Genomic DNA, 13,680 nt, shown 5'->3' with positions numbered 1-13,680 from the left:
TGTTCATTTATATTGAAATATGTATGTACAGTACAGTATTTAATATTTCCACAAAAACTTGATCAGATATACTTTTGATCTCCTCAAAAAACGTGATCAGATAACAAAATTGATTTAAAATCATCATCTGGCAATGAAACCAATTTTGTTAATGGTGATTGAAACATCAGACTGGATGGCCAGACGGCCAAGCATTAAGGTGGCAGTCTACTGATCTGAGAGACCTGGGATTGAATCCAGATGGGTTAAAAAAATCCCCAGGAATTTTTCAAGGGGTGGTCTGTCCGGATCCGTCGGGCCCCGTCCCTCATCATCCAGCTGCCCCATTGTGGGCCTGGCCAAACCCATAATGGGCTTGCTAACAGAGGCCCTCTTAGTGCCCACAGGACGGAGAGAGTTAAAAAAAAAATTAGATTGTGAAGACAAAATTTTTGATTCTTCATTAAAATTTTATTATCCATTATTGTACAATAAATATAATAAATATTAAATAATACTGCAATGTATTAGTGTATCTTAATTAAAATAAGAATTTCATAGTTTACAGTTTATTTTGCATCAAACCCTGTTTATAAAAAAAAAACAACTCTATTGTTTGACAGCTCTCATCCCTACTCATACTCGTTCACATGTACTGTAGAGTACTACTATGAAGATGATACAGATTATCACATGCAACAACCAATCATATTTAAATTTGGTGGCTTCCTTGTCTCAACTTCGTCAAAACTGCTCAAAACAAACAATGATTATTATTATTATTATTATTATTATTATTATTAAATAGTACTGTAACATATCACCAGTGATGTGTACAGTACATAAATATTAAATTTAAACATTAAAGAACGATTGAATTTATTTTTTAATATAAATAAATTGGAAAATAATTAAAAAATATACAAACAACCTTTTCACTTTCCAGCACACTTTTTTGATGATTGGACAAACATTTTCGAATGGCTTTACAGATCAACTTCAAGTCTACTTATCTAGATATGACAGGTAGACCTGAAGTTGATATGTAAATTCATCAAAGTATTCTGAAAAGTGAAAAAGTTATTTGATTGATAGTTTTTAAATAATTAAATACCAAAGCAATCAAAGATATTGTATAAACAAAATTTTGTCATTTAAATCAATAAAAAGGGTGCCTAAAAATTTTCTAGGGATGGCTAAGCCAGTTCTGGCCCACCCTCTATGGCCCTGGTTGTAAGTATCAGCACTACTCAGTGTTTCCTAAGAACAGATTATTTCAAAAAGATTAGTCGGATTATTCTGTGAGTGAACACTTCACTTATTAAACAAGTTTTATTTTCATAATACCAATTCTAGAAATATACAGATAGCAATAAAGTCAAGTTCACTTAACAGAGCAATGGATAAAGGAGCAGTTTGCTTAAGAGGGCAAACTGCTCCTTTATCTATGCTTTTATTTTCTCAATTGTTTTACATTAGTGGGACTCCTGTTAACAGAACACTGGGATAATAGAGGTCTATTTAATTGAGTGCTGTGTTAGCAGCTTTTTTTAGAACAACATACTATATGTTCAATCACCATATAGGCATAGTGGCATTAGTGTTTTCAGAAAGAGCAATGATTATTATTTCCATTTTTCTTAAATACTTTTTTGTACTTGCTGTAGCTAGAGTTTCCAATTTCAAAATAAAATCACAAAAGTCCATGCCCGATATTTCAGAAATCTATCAGATTTAATTATGAATTTACAAGTTCTATCTCATTCTGTTTCTTTCTTCTGTCCATAAATTCTTCATAACATGAACAACCTCTTACAAATATTTTGTTAACAGGAGCAGAAAATCCAATATCTTCCTTAAGTGGAAGCAGTCATTATTATTCCTTAATAGTTTCACCCACTCTTTAGCCACTGGTTCTATCATGTCATAATTAGTTTCTTCTTTTATGTTGTTTATCAAATATTTGCTTGTATTCAATGTATAAATTCTACATTTATAAATTTTGTTTTGAGTAAAATTGAATTTATTGAATGTAAAGACTTGGTGAGTTTGAATATAGTATAAAAGTGTCAGAAAAATGGGTTATAAAAAATAATCCCAAGTGGAAAAAGTAAACATGTGCCTGTTATGTAAAAAAATTAAACTAAGAGTTCCAATCTAGATTTGGTGAGAGATTTCCAGAATTTGGCAAACATTTTCCAATTCTTGAACTCTAAAACAAGCTTATTCTTCTCACACTTACTTTATATATATTTAAATATTAATCATCATATTAACTCTAAAAATAAAATATTTCCAGAATATTAACCAGTAATAAACTCTTTATATGGAATACTAGCAAATGAATACTAAACCTTTAATATTTGTTTGCTATTTGGTGTGTTTTCCTTGAGAAATCACTCAAAGTTGGATATAAAGTTTATCACTTGTTAATATTCTGGAAATATTTTATTTTTAGAGTTTATATATATTTAAGAAGTTTATTACCGATCCCATTATTTTATAATTCGTATATATATATTTACAATGATTAATATTTAGGTTATATCTATTAAGACAGACTAAAGAATAGGTAGCAGCATTTTGATATTGTTGAGAGTAAAAGTCAAATAAAAGTCAAGAATCAACACTTCAGGAGTTGGCAAATTTAACTTAAACTGGCCCGTGAAAAAGTAACCTGTTGACAACCATACCACCCAGGGCACATAGTAACAGGGATCTCCACACTAGTGTTGGTTGAAATTTGGTAAAACTTTCCATTGATCAGTTTTCTAATAAATGGTCAAAAGATTTCTTAATAGTCACAATGAACAGGTTTTACTGGACACATACATTTTTAATATATAATTGCTTCTCATATATCATAAAAGCTATATGAACAAATTTTTTAGATCACATGTACAGTATATCCTTATCTCAAGGGGACAAGGCAAAAAGCAATTAGTGACTAGATTTTGGAAGTCACATGAGGCCACCTAGACCATCTGTATTTCTGAGAAATGAAAGTAATGTGACCAATAAATATTTACTGATTCTAATGTTCAAACATTTTCAGCCATCTTTTACTTATTTACTGCTTCTCAACAAAATGATAAAATTGATATAAGAACACAAATTAATAGTAAACAAGCAATTATGCTGAGCTGCAATTTTTCTTCACAATGCTCTCATCTTAGGCTGCGTACACACTAGGCGTAACGTGCATTTTAAAGAACCAAGAGTTCTACTAAAGCACCCGCAAAACGCACGTTTTAAGAAAAATCTATAAATGCGTGTTTAATGCGCGCTTGGGCAAAAGCGCGCGTTTGAGTGTGTACGCCTATGCAGAACTCTTGGTTCTTTAAAACGTGCGTTTAAAAACGCCTAGTGTGTACGCAGCCTTAGTAGTACCTTGCTTCTGTACATCATGTTTCCTATTAAGAAAATAGTCATGCCAATCATCTATGTAACTTCATCAGAAGAAAAATTTGAAATGAAATAAATATGACTTCCAGTCAAAATTGGAAATTTGTGTATAGTTAATCAGGGCCTCTTGCCCCTAGGCTTTCCATATCTGGTCTTGACTTTCATCTATTTACTCTATTCTTGAGAATAAGGAAAGTCAGATAGACAGATGGATGCCAGTGAGAAATTATATATCTACAGTTTTTGAAAATTGCAGCCCAATAACCAAATGTTATATGATAATGAATTTTCACATTTCCAAGTGTTTTATAAGTTATGAAGTGGAGAGAATCAAATACCATAACAATTCCTGGTGATTTTACTTGAAATAAGAAGTATGATAAGGTAAACCCAAGAAGCATTGAACCCATCTTAAGAGCATTGGATTAGAGTAATGGAATAAAGCAATGCAACACAGACAACTGCCTAGGGAGACACCATCTGGGACAACTTTCTACAGGAAACTAGCCCCTATTTAGGTGTTAACATACATAAAGCAAACCTGGAAAACTACATTGCCAGCCCATATTGTTTTGTACATTAGTACTTAAGTAATGATGTGAAACTTTCAATACACTAGTCTCGGACTGCAACTGGAAAATTATTAGTAATGGACACAATAGATATTTAATACATGTTTATTTAATTTACTTACATTCTCTAGGACATATGTCATCCATTTCAACATGAAATTCCTGTTTTGTTGTACATATTTTAATATTAAAAAAAAAGTACATTCAAGTTTAAGAAAGAAAGTATGGTTTCTCTAATCCTATGTATTTTCTAAAATAAAAAAATCTAGCAATGAGTTGCATAACTTTCCCAACTGTTCTGAGATTTTATTTAAAATATAACTTTTATATTATTAATGATAAATAAAATTGTGTGGGGTAACATCTGTTATGAGATTTTGTTATAAAAAACTTTTTGCCATTTTACAATAATTAACAATACAAAAGCTTAATTTTGAGGTTAGTGAGACTTTTATAGAAAAAATTGTAAATGCTTATAAGTAAAATCATCATTAAGTTAGACTTCTCATGATATATGATAAGTGACCACACACTATCTCTCCACTCCCTCAACCTTCAACCACCAAAATTTAATAACATTAATACTCCTTATACACAATTTACCAAGGTAACTCTATGGAATGTCAACACCAAATACTTAAACTGGACAATAACTATGTGCAGTAAATTTCAGTAACATTACATCCAATCCAGCAGGGTAAAAATGTCCTCATCTGGAATGTCAAAGATATGGATATAAATTTAAGCTTCTGAAGTGTTGGATCTTATGTGTGTGCAAAAAAAGAAATAAAACAGAATTTTAAAAAATTAAATGTGATCCAAGGAACCAGACATCAGTACTTAAGGGCTAAAATTAAGTAGCAAGTACTGGTACATTTAAATGATAAATTCCTTCAGATCTGTAAGCTGGTACTTATAATTACATATTACTTTTTACATTTTCAAACATTATGAATCCTTATACAAATATAGTCGGCCCCCTATAACACTGTTGATTATTCCATTTTATATGAATTCCATGTTGTATGAGTCACTTAGATTTTACAAATACATATGCCGGGCTGTGAGCGGCTTACGTATTTGTAAAATCTAAGTGGCTCATACAACATGGAATTCATATAAACGGAATAATCAACGGTGTTATATAGGGGGATTGACTGTAATGGTTAAAAAATTTTTGTTAAAGATGCAGAAGTAAAATACTACATTGATGTAACCCAGTTAGAATACTTTGAAAATAATTCATATAATTTAATTACAAAACATATTGTGTAAAAAATGTAGTATCTAAAGACAAAATTTAGCCAATCATTATATCAGGTCAGTCCAAAAGTTTGTGCGCATTTTGGCAAAATTTTTAAATGGTGTAAATAAAACACAATTTAACATTTTAATCTATGATATATTTTCCTCCGCTATCTACAATATCTCACCATCTTTCTGGTAGCTTTTTTATTCCATTGGTGTAAAAAGATTCTGGTTTTGAAGCAAAAAAACTTGAGTTCATTTTGTATATCCTATTTAGAATTAAACTTTTTGCCTTGGCAAAAATTTTGTAAGGCATGAAATAACTGAAAATCACTTGGGACAATATCCGGGGAGTATGCAGGATGTGGCAAAAGCTCCCAATTCAGTTCATTAATTTTTTGCAGCGTTGTTCAAGCCATATGTGGTCTAGCGTTATCATGGTGGAACAACACTTTCTTCATATTCACCAATCGCGGGCATTTTTTAATCAATTCTGAATTTAAACGGCAAAGTTGTTCACTGTATACATCTGCATTAATGGTTTTATTTGGTTCTAACAATTCATAATAAATGACACCATACATATCCCACCACACACTTAGCAAAACCTTTTTTGGGAAGTAAAGACGCCTTTGGTGTTGAAATTGGCTGCTTATCTTTGTCTGTCCACTGTCTTTTTCTGGTGACGTTATCATAAATAATCCATTTTTTGTCACCCGTTACCATGCGATCTAAAAATGGCTCTCTTTCAAAGCACGATAGAAGGGAAATGCAGATGTTTAATCGCTGCTGGCAATTGGCTTCAGACAGCTCATGTGGTACCCACTTTCCAAGCTTGGATACTATTCCAATCTCCTTTAAATGGCAAGACTGTCCCATGAGATGAATGCATCTTTTCTGCGATCTGATCCACTGTTAAATGTGGCTCTGACTCCACAAGATTTTTAAGAACGTCATTATCAAAATCGACAGGACGTCCTGAACTGGGTTCATCATTAATGTTGCTTTTTCCAAGTTTAAATTTTTTAAACTATTTCTAGGCAGTCCTTACACTAATAGTATGTGCACCATGTACACTATTAATTTTTATTGCTGCAGATCTGGCAGTTTCACCACTCGAAAAAAAAATATAACACAGCACGTTTATATGCATTATCAATATTCATTTTTTATTGGTACTAATATGCATCTGATCTTTACAAAATTTGGTGATAAACTGACGAATACATCAGTCAAGCGATGACAAGTTTCAACAGGTTCGGAATCCTATTGATCTAGTAATGAGTCATCGCGAATCCCACACATGCTACTAATGTGCATGAACTTTTAGACTGACTTGATATTATGAGACTAGCTGTTACCCGTGGCTTTTACAAGCAAACCCCATTTATATTCAGTATTTCAACAACCATAGTAATTGTTATATAACACCTACCGTTGAGAATGATTAGAATTGCCGAGAATCAAACGAACTATTTTCAATTTGATCAATTTTCTGGAACGTTTACAATCGTTCTATAATCGAACCAATATGCAATAACAAATTCGAATTTAAATCGGTTCAAACATTTTTAAAATCGAAATAGATAAAAATATTTATAACAATGTCTGAAATGTTATTAATTTAATACACCTAAGTACTTGATGAAGACTAAATCCTCCCCTCTCCCATCCGCAAGGGAATTTCGAAAAATCCCTTCTTAGTGTACATTGCCATGGCATACCCTACTAAAATGCAGATAAAAACAAAAAAAAATCGCATCTATAATAGTACAGCAGAAGCTGTTCTTCCAGATAAGCCTTAATCCTCTCCCTCTCTCCCCTGCAGGGGAATTTCAAAAAATCCCTTCTTAGTGTGCATTTCCATGACGTACCCTAACTGACTACCAAATTTCACCTCTTTAGGTTAAGCAGTTTGCTCTGGGCAATGATGAATCACTGAGTGAATGAGTGAGACATTCAGTCAGTCAAGACAAGCAATTTTATATATTTAGATAACTAAATCTTCATCATCGATATGTCTATTATCTATTATAATTGAAAAGTGAATAAAAGATTGATAATAAAATCATCTTTTATTGATAAGTCTTCAAAGTTACATTAATAAAAAAAAAATTTGGAAACTGCTACTTCTTTGTTAGCATTTACAATTTTTTACAAAACCCATCCCTACTGTCAAAATTAAGTTTTTTGCCATTTTGTAATAATTAGAAATATAATAATTTTTTATTATAAAATATCATAACAAATGGCACCATATGTACAGTTTTAAATGTTGCCAGGAAAGATTAAGAAACTCGTTGCTGGATTTTTTAAAAATATATTAACTTACCAGATGAATTATGAAATGAAGGCACTTCACAGGAATTTTTTAATAAACCTATAATGTAGTAACAATCTTACTTATAACTAGTTACCTCTCATGTAACTAAATTCAGATATATTTTCAATTTAATACAGTCATGGAAAAAAATTTGAGACCACTTGGGTTTTCAGACTTTCCATTAAAATTAACTGATCATCTGCTGTTTAAGTATTAAAATAACCATAAACCAAATATGAAGTAAAAACTTATTTTCATACAGTAGAGCATTGATTATCCAAATGCAATCAACCAAAATGTTGGTTAACTAAAAGCATTCCTGTTGGAAAATTCAAATTTCTGCTAGTACTGTGGCATTGCAGCACTCTCCCCCCTCCCTGCCAACCTAAACTGTAGGCCTAATTTAATGTACTACATTATGTAAGGTATGTATTTGTAAGATGTGTGATACAGTATAGTTTTGTGTTTAATATATTTTTTCGTAAATGATCAGTTATCCGAACAACCCCAGTCTCAAATTGTTTCGGATAATCAATGCTCTACTATATTTAATAAATTCAAATACAACAAATTATTGCTTGCAATTTGCCTGGGAAAAAATTGCCAGGATTAAAAAATTCATATTTACAAACATTCTAAAATATAACAGACATTGTAACCTAATTTGCATACATCCATGTTGTGTGTTTTCAATCTTCAGTAAAAATGGGATCTGGTAAAACATTAACAGATGAAGAAAAAGGCAAGATTCATGCATTCAGAATCTGTGGAAATAAAAATATGTCTCTGCAGGGTACTAGGAAAATCAAAGACAGTAGTTAACAATTACTTAAAGGACCTGACAATTATGACAAAGCTAAATGTTGTGGTAGGCCAAAAAAAAACTTTCTGCCAGAGATGACAGGACAATACTGAGAACAGCTACATCATCTGGTATGCCATCCAGTCAGATTAAAGCTCACTACAACTGCCTGCAACACCAAGAAAAATGTCTGCAAATCATACATACATTAAAATGCTGGCATGACCAAAATCAACAATCTCCCATATGGAAAGATGGCTGGACTTTGCAATATGTTATGTTGGCCATTCAGATTTATGGAATCATGCAGCTTTTAGTGAAAAGAATTTAACCTGTATGGCCCTGATGATGTGCAACACTATTGGCATATGTCACTCATCTTCAAGATGGAGTATCTATCTGTGATGGTGTGCAGTTTACACTCATCAGTTAAATTCAGCTATTGCTTTCATTTTACCTTGTTCAAAGGCAGTTGACTATGCAGATGTGTTGAGAAATTATCTTCTACCATTAAAAGATGAAACAATGGACAAACATTTCATTTTCCAACAGGATAATGCTCCTATTCGTAATGCTATCTCAACAGAGACATGGTTGTCTGACAATAATTTCAATGTTTTGTCATGGTCACCATGTAGCCATGATTTAAACTCAATACAAAACCTTCGGGATGATTTAGTAAGAGTGGTTTTTACCAATGAAAAAAAATTTAATTATGTTTCTGATCTTAAAAAAGCAATTCTGCTTGCTTGGGATAAAAATGGTCCTGAAAGGCTAACAACTCTTGCTAATTCTATGACCAGTCCATTGATTGATATTATTCAGGTTAATGATAAACAAACTAAGTATTAAACATTGTTTTTCAACTATGTTTTGTTTTTGTTATAATTTTTATTTGATCCTGCTCTCAAACTTTTTTCCAGGAAAATTGCAAGCAACAGTTTATTATATTTGAATTTCTTAAATATGAATATGTACAGTACTTTATAATTGGTTTATGGTTATGTTGTTTAGGTATTAAAATATTTACAAGAGATCAGTTAATTTAAATGGGAAATTTGAAAACCCAAGTAGTTTCAATCTTTTTTTCAGGTCAATTAAGTTTTAACTCTAATTAGTTATACTAATTAATTGGAAAGTGGCTTACCGAAAAAAATAAGATTTCTCAACTGTTTTATTCATCAGCTGTAAGTAAAAAGTTATCTTTTACAATTTCTAATATTTCTGAGAGTGTTCTGATCTCATCTTTGGCAGCTGCTAACCGTGCTTTACATTTTTTCAGCTGTCTTTTATAATGATCACATCTGTCGTTTGCAGCATCCAGTTTTCTTTTCATTTTACGAGGACTAATCTTAATTGCATAATCATGCTCAATGAGAGATAAATTACAAATTTTCTGAATTTGTAACTCATCTCTCTTCTGAATTGAATTTTCATATCCAGATTCATTATTAATCAGTACATTACTGTTTTCTAGTGTTTCATTTACATTCACCCTGTCATCTAACTTTTCATTTATATTTACTTTATTTATATACTGGATCTCTCTATGTTCCTTGTTTATGTTATCAGGCTGAATGCTGTCAGAAAAACTGAAGATAGTAGGAATAGAACCACTTCTTAGCCTAATTTTGCTATTTTCTTGGCCTCTTGTATAGAAACAGTCCTTTGTAAAATGATCAGAACAGAGTACACTTGCTTCTGTTGGCTCAAAATTTTCCCTTTTCATTTTATTGACCCACTTCCTACGCATTTCCTTATCCTTGGGAAACCTGATAAATCATATGTCAGAGTATGAAAAGAAACATCAAGAAGACAAATTTTTGTGATGTAAGGAAGTAGATAACTCACTTGTGCCATGACAGTATACTGTCAGGCTTCCACATGTTATTGCATCCAAATGCACTGCAATATCTGACCATATTGTATTGATAACTTTGGCTCTAAAATACAAAAAGTGCAAAATTTCAATGCTAATGACATGTACTTTCTGATATTTATTTATTTATACATTTTATTGCTATTACATACTTTCAGAGATTACTGTCTCTGTTGAAAACAAACAGCCCCTATAAAAGCTAAAATAGACCACGTTTCTTTATGCAGCGAGAGTGTAGCGAAATGACGTCACGAGCTGTGTTGGCCAATTAGAAACCAGTTTCAGTGTGTTCGCTGTAAAGCGCTTCTCGAGCGCTGCATAAAGAAACGCGAGTATACAAAACCAGACAGTCAGACAGACAGAGACACCAGTGGGAATTTATGTCTGCAATTTGAAAATTGCAACCCAAACAAAAGTTCTGAATTTATAAGTGAAGAGCACTATAATGATAAAAAAGACTAGATCAATGGTGCCCAAACTTTTTAATAGATACCAAAATTACACCAAGACATAAAAGTAGAACATAAAAATTTTGTTTATTCCATATATACCAAAAGAAGGTCTATTCCTATAAATTATAAGTAACATAGATTGTTGGCTGGACTTGGCCAGATGATCATAGTTTTGTCACCACTAGTCTAAACAAAGAAAAACAAAAACTAGGTAGCAATAGGCAAGATAAGCTTTAAGTCAATTTTGGAACAATTTCCTAAACTTGGTTCAAAACCTGAAGTTCAGCCTATTGTAATAGGTAGAAAACATTTGCTGAATAAAGAATTTTCAGTAACCAAATATTCTCTCAGCAAATATCAGATGATGTAATACGATTGTAGTTGCTCTCTGTTCATAAACTGCTCATCACACATGGTATGGATTTTGATAAAGCCAAAAAAATCATTTTAGTAATAAGAACACAAAACTACAATTATAAATCAAACATTTTGTAAATAAATAGTAAATTTAAGATTGGGGACTAAACAATGTATTGGATGCAATATCAAATGAAAGTATAAGAACAATTTAGCCATATATTCAGTAAATGAAAATAATTATAGGATATAGAAAAAGATAGAACACTGATCTCAGAATAGAACAGATGATTCGCCTAATTCCTAAAAGTAGACAAAATAAAGGGTTAATGTCCAGATACGTGGACCATCATGGCGGCACTTCCTGTTTCAGCCTCGAAACCAGACGGTTTGCAGACGACGTGTCACGTGACGACGCGAGCGAACGGCGGAGGCTGCTGCGCCGCGGCAGCGTCGGCGGCTGTCATAGCGCCTCATCGCTGATTCCAGCAAAGGAAACAGTGGGGACGCACATTCTAACCTAATCTAACCTATTCTAATAATATAATTGGTAATAATTATGCTAATTTATTAGAATAGGTTAGGTTAGGTTAGAACGTGCGTCGGCGGCTGTCATGGCGCATCATTGCTGATTCCAGCAAAGAAAATTAAACAGTGGGGACACACGTTCTAACCTAACCTAACCTATTCTAATAAATATAATTGGTAATAATTATGCTAATTTATTAGAATAGGTTAGGTTAGGTTAGAACGTGCGTCGGTGCGTCACGTGACACGTCGTCTGCAAACCGTCTGGTTTCGAGGCTGAAACAGGAAGTGCCGCCATGATGGTCCACGTATCTCGACATTAACCAATAAAGATTGGGACATACACCAGACCACGTGTGTAAGTTAAAAATTGTTTATCAATGTTTCAAAAGTTACGAAGCGACGAAAGGCTATGTGAGCAGTGATCTCAAAAATCCGAAATAATGTAAAGTTATACGATCAAAATAACAAATAAATAAAAGGAAACGTCTACTAAAAATGTAGCTAATCTAACGGAAACGAAACGAACCTAACCGAAGCGCCGTCATTTTGGCTACCTAAAATAAATTTAACCGAATGGTCAATTACACGATCACTGTCAATCAAACAAGTTGATATAGACTCGTATTTAATATGTGAATACAAGCACGTGAATACTTACAATTAAAATACACCTGTAAAACTGAATGAATAAATGAATTATTCAGTAATTTGTTTAAGACTACACTACAATGTACGAACGGTTACCTCAGTTAACGGGCATCTTGGATTTTGATCTTGATCCATTGCGGCAGTGTTGCCGATAAACGTGGTCTTTTTTCAATACGTTAAAAAAACAAATAAAACAATTAAATCGAATGCTGTCTCAAAACGGAATACGACAGTTACAGTAACCGCAATGTGCTTGAGTGCTTGAGTCACGTGTCTACCTCGCTGCAGTGTTGCCAGTGAAATTTCAAAACGTATTGAAGCTCCTTCAAAAACTGTACTGTTTCTTAGTTCGTTGTTTTTGTTAATATACCATCATGAGTGTTTTTTAACGTTTTTTTAATGATCGAAATTCTTTAAATCTTTGTGAGATCGAAATCAAATGCTTTGTTATCGAAATGTAAATACAATCAAGGTCTGACTTGAAAACGCTAATATTTAAATATAAAATAAAATATTTAAAATTAAATATTTCATTAAAAAATTTTATAAAAATAGTTTGTACGGTTTTTTATTAAGTACAGCATTAAAAGTTGCTTTTTTAAAAAATATAATAGTGATGGATAAAAATAAATTATAAATTAAGGTTAATCTTTACCTACGTGCACCTTCATGGCTGCACTTTCGCAATCTCGATAGCATTTGAGATTACAAATGCAAATTTTTAATTTTCGCGGGCCCGAAGATGCATGTTCTAACCTAACCTAACCTATTCTAATAAATTACCAAATTATTGGTAATTTATTAGAATAGTTATTAGAGTTATTAGAATTAATTGCAAATGCTATCGAGATTCCGGAAGTGCGGCCATGACGGTACACGTAGGTAAAGATTAACCTAAATTAAATATGCGTGGACAGATTCAAATTAACAAAAGTTATTTCTTTTACTAAGATTATTAAATTGAAGTTCATAATTTAAGAATTAAATTATGGTGGTAGAAAATAATAGAGAGATTGCGGCCGATGTTTTCAAACGTGTACGTCGAACGTTTAGCGCCGCCTTCCTGTAAGTCCAGAAGTTTGACAATGGGGTTTGAAACGTCGAGCATGATTCCACTGACGTTTTAAACGCCATTGTCAAATTTCTAGGCTTACAAGAAGCTGCGCTGAACGTCCGACGTACACGTTTTTGCGTTGAAAACTTCGGTCGCAACGTCTCTAACATAAAAGTATTTATATAGGCCGGATGGCCGAGCAGTCAAGGTGGAAGCCTACCGCTCTGGGGGATCTGGGATCGTATCCGGACGGGTCAAGATATCTCCAGAAATTTTTCGGGGGGTCCGTTCGAATATGTCCGATCCCGTCCTCACTACCCGGTCGCCCCATTGTGGGCCTGGCCGAACCATAATGGGCCTGCTGAAAGAGGCTCTCTTAGTACCCATAGGGTGTACAGAGTATAAAAAAAAGTATTTATATTATTTATAG

General features: G+C 32.7%; 1 protein-coding gene across 2 annotated transcripts; it reads right to left on the bottom strand.

The window, feature by feature from the left end:
* Positions 1 to 488: 488 nt before the first annotated feature.
* On the bottom strand, positions 489 to 12,494 carry LOC111639846 (THAP domain-containing protein 1-like). 2 transcript variants are annotated; one of them, XR_002759155.1, is made up of 5 exons: positions 12,293 to 12,494; positions 10,181 to 10,272; positions 9,477 to 10,101; positions 7,537 to 7,584; positions 489 to 729 (listed from the first exon to the last, which is right to left on the bottom strand). XR_002759155.1 is itself a non-coding variant. In XM_023385797.1 (4 exons), exons 1-3 carry the CDS (start codon positions 12,329 to 12,331, stop codon positions 9,504 to 9,506), a joined length of 729 nt encoding a protein of 242 aa, XP_023241565.1. In that variant the 5' UTR covers positions 12,332 to 12,494; the 3' UTR covers positions 490 to 729; positions 9,477 to 9,503. The 2 variants fall into 2 exon arrangements, 1 of the variants encoding a protein (XP_023241565.1); XM_023385797.1 differs by lacking the exon at positions 7,537 to 7,584 and having other exon boundaries at positions 490 to 729.
* Between the last annotated feature and the right edge of the window lie 1,186 nt (positions 12,495 to 13,680).

The sequence above is a fragment of the Centruroides sculpturatus genome, unplaced genomic scaffold (genome assembly GCF_000671375.1).
Source record: "Centruroides sculpturatus isolate CEXI.00-Female unplaced genomic scaffold, Cexi_2.0 scaffold1310, whole genome shotgun sequence".
In the NCBI taxonomy this organism is placed as follows: Eukaryota; Metazoa; Arthropoda; class Arachnida; order Scorpiones; family Buthidae; genus Centruroides; species Centruroides sculpturatus.
The sequence above is the reverse complement of the archived record's forward strand: the minus strand, read 5'-3'. Positions and strand labels throughout refer to the sequence as shown.

What these genes read in the sequence shown, in the direction of transcription:
- LOC111639846 (XM_023385797.1), bottom strand. Translation starts at nt 12,331, where the DNA reads ATGGATCAAGATCAAAATCCAAGATGCCCGTTAACTGAG. An exon ending in CAAGATGCCCGTTAACTGAG is followed by an intron (nt 10,273 to 12,292) that starts GTAACCGTTCGT and finishes TTTGTATTTTAG; the next exon opens with AGCCAAAGTTATCAATACAA. An exon ending in AGTATACTGTCATGGCACAA is followed by an intron (nt 10,102 to 10,180) that starts GTGAGTTATCTA and finishes ATGATTTATCAG; the next exon opens with GTTTCCCAAGGATAAGGAAA.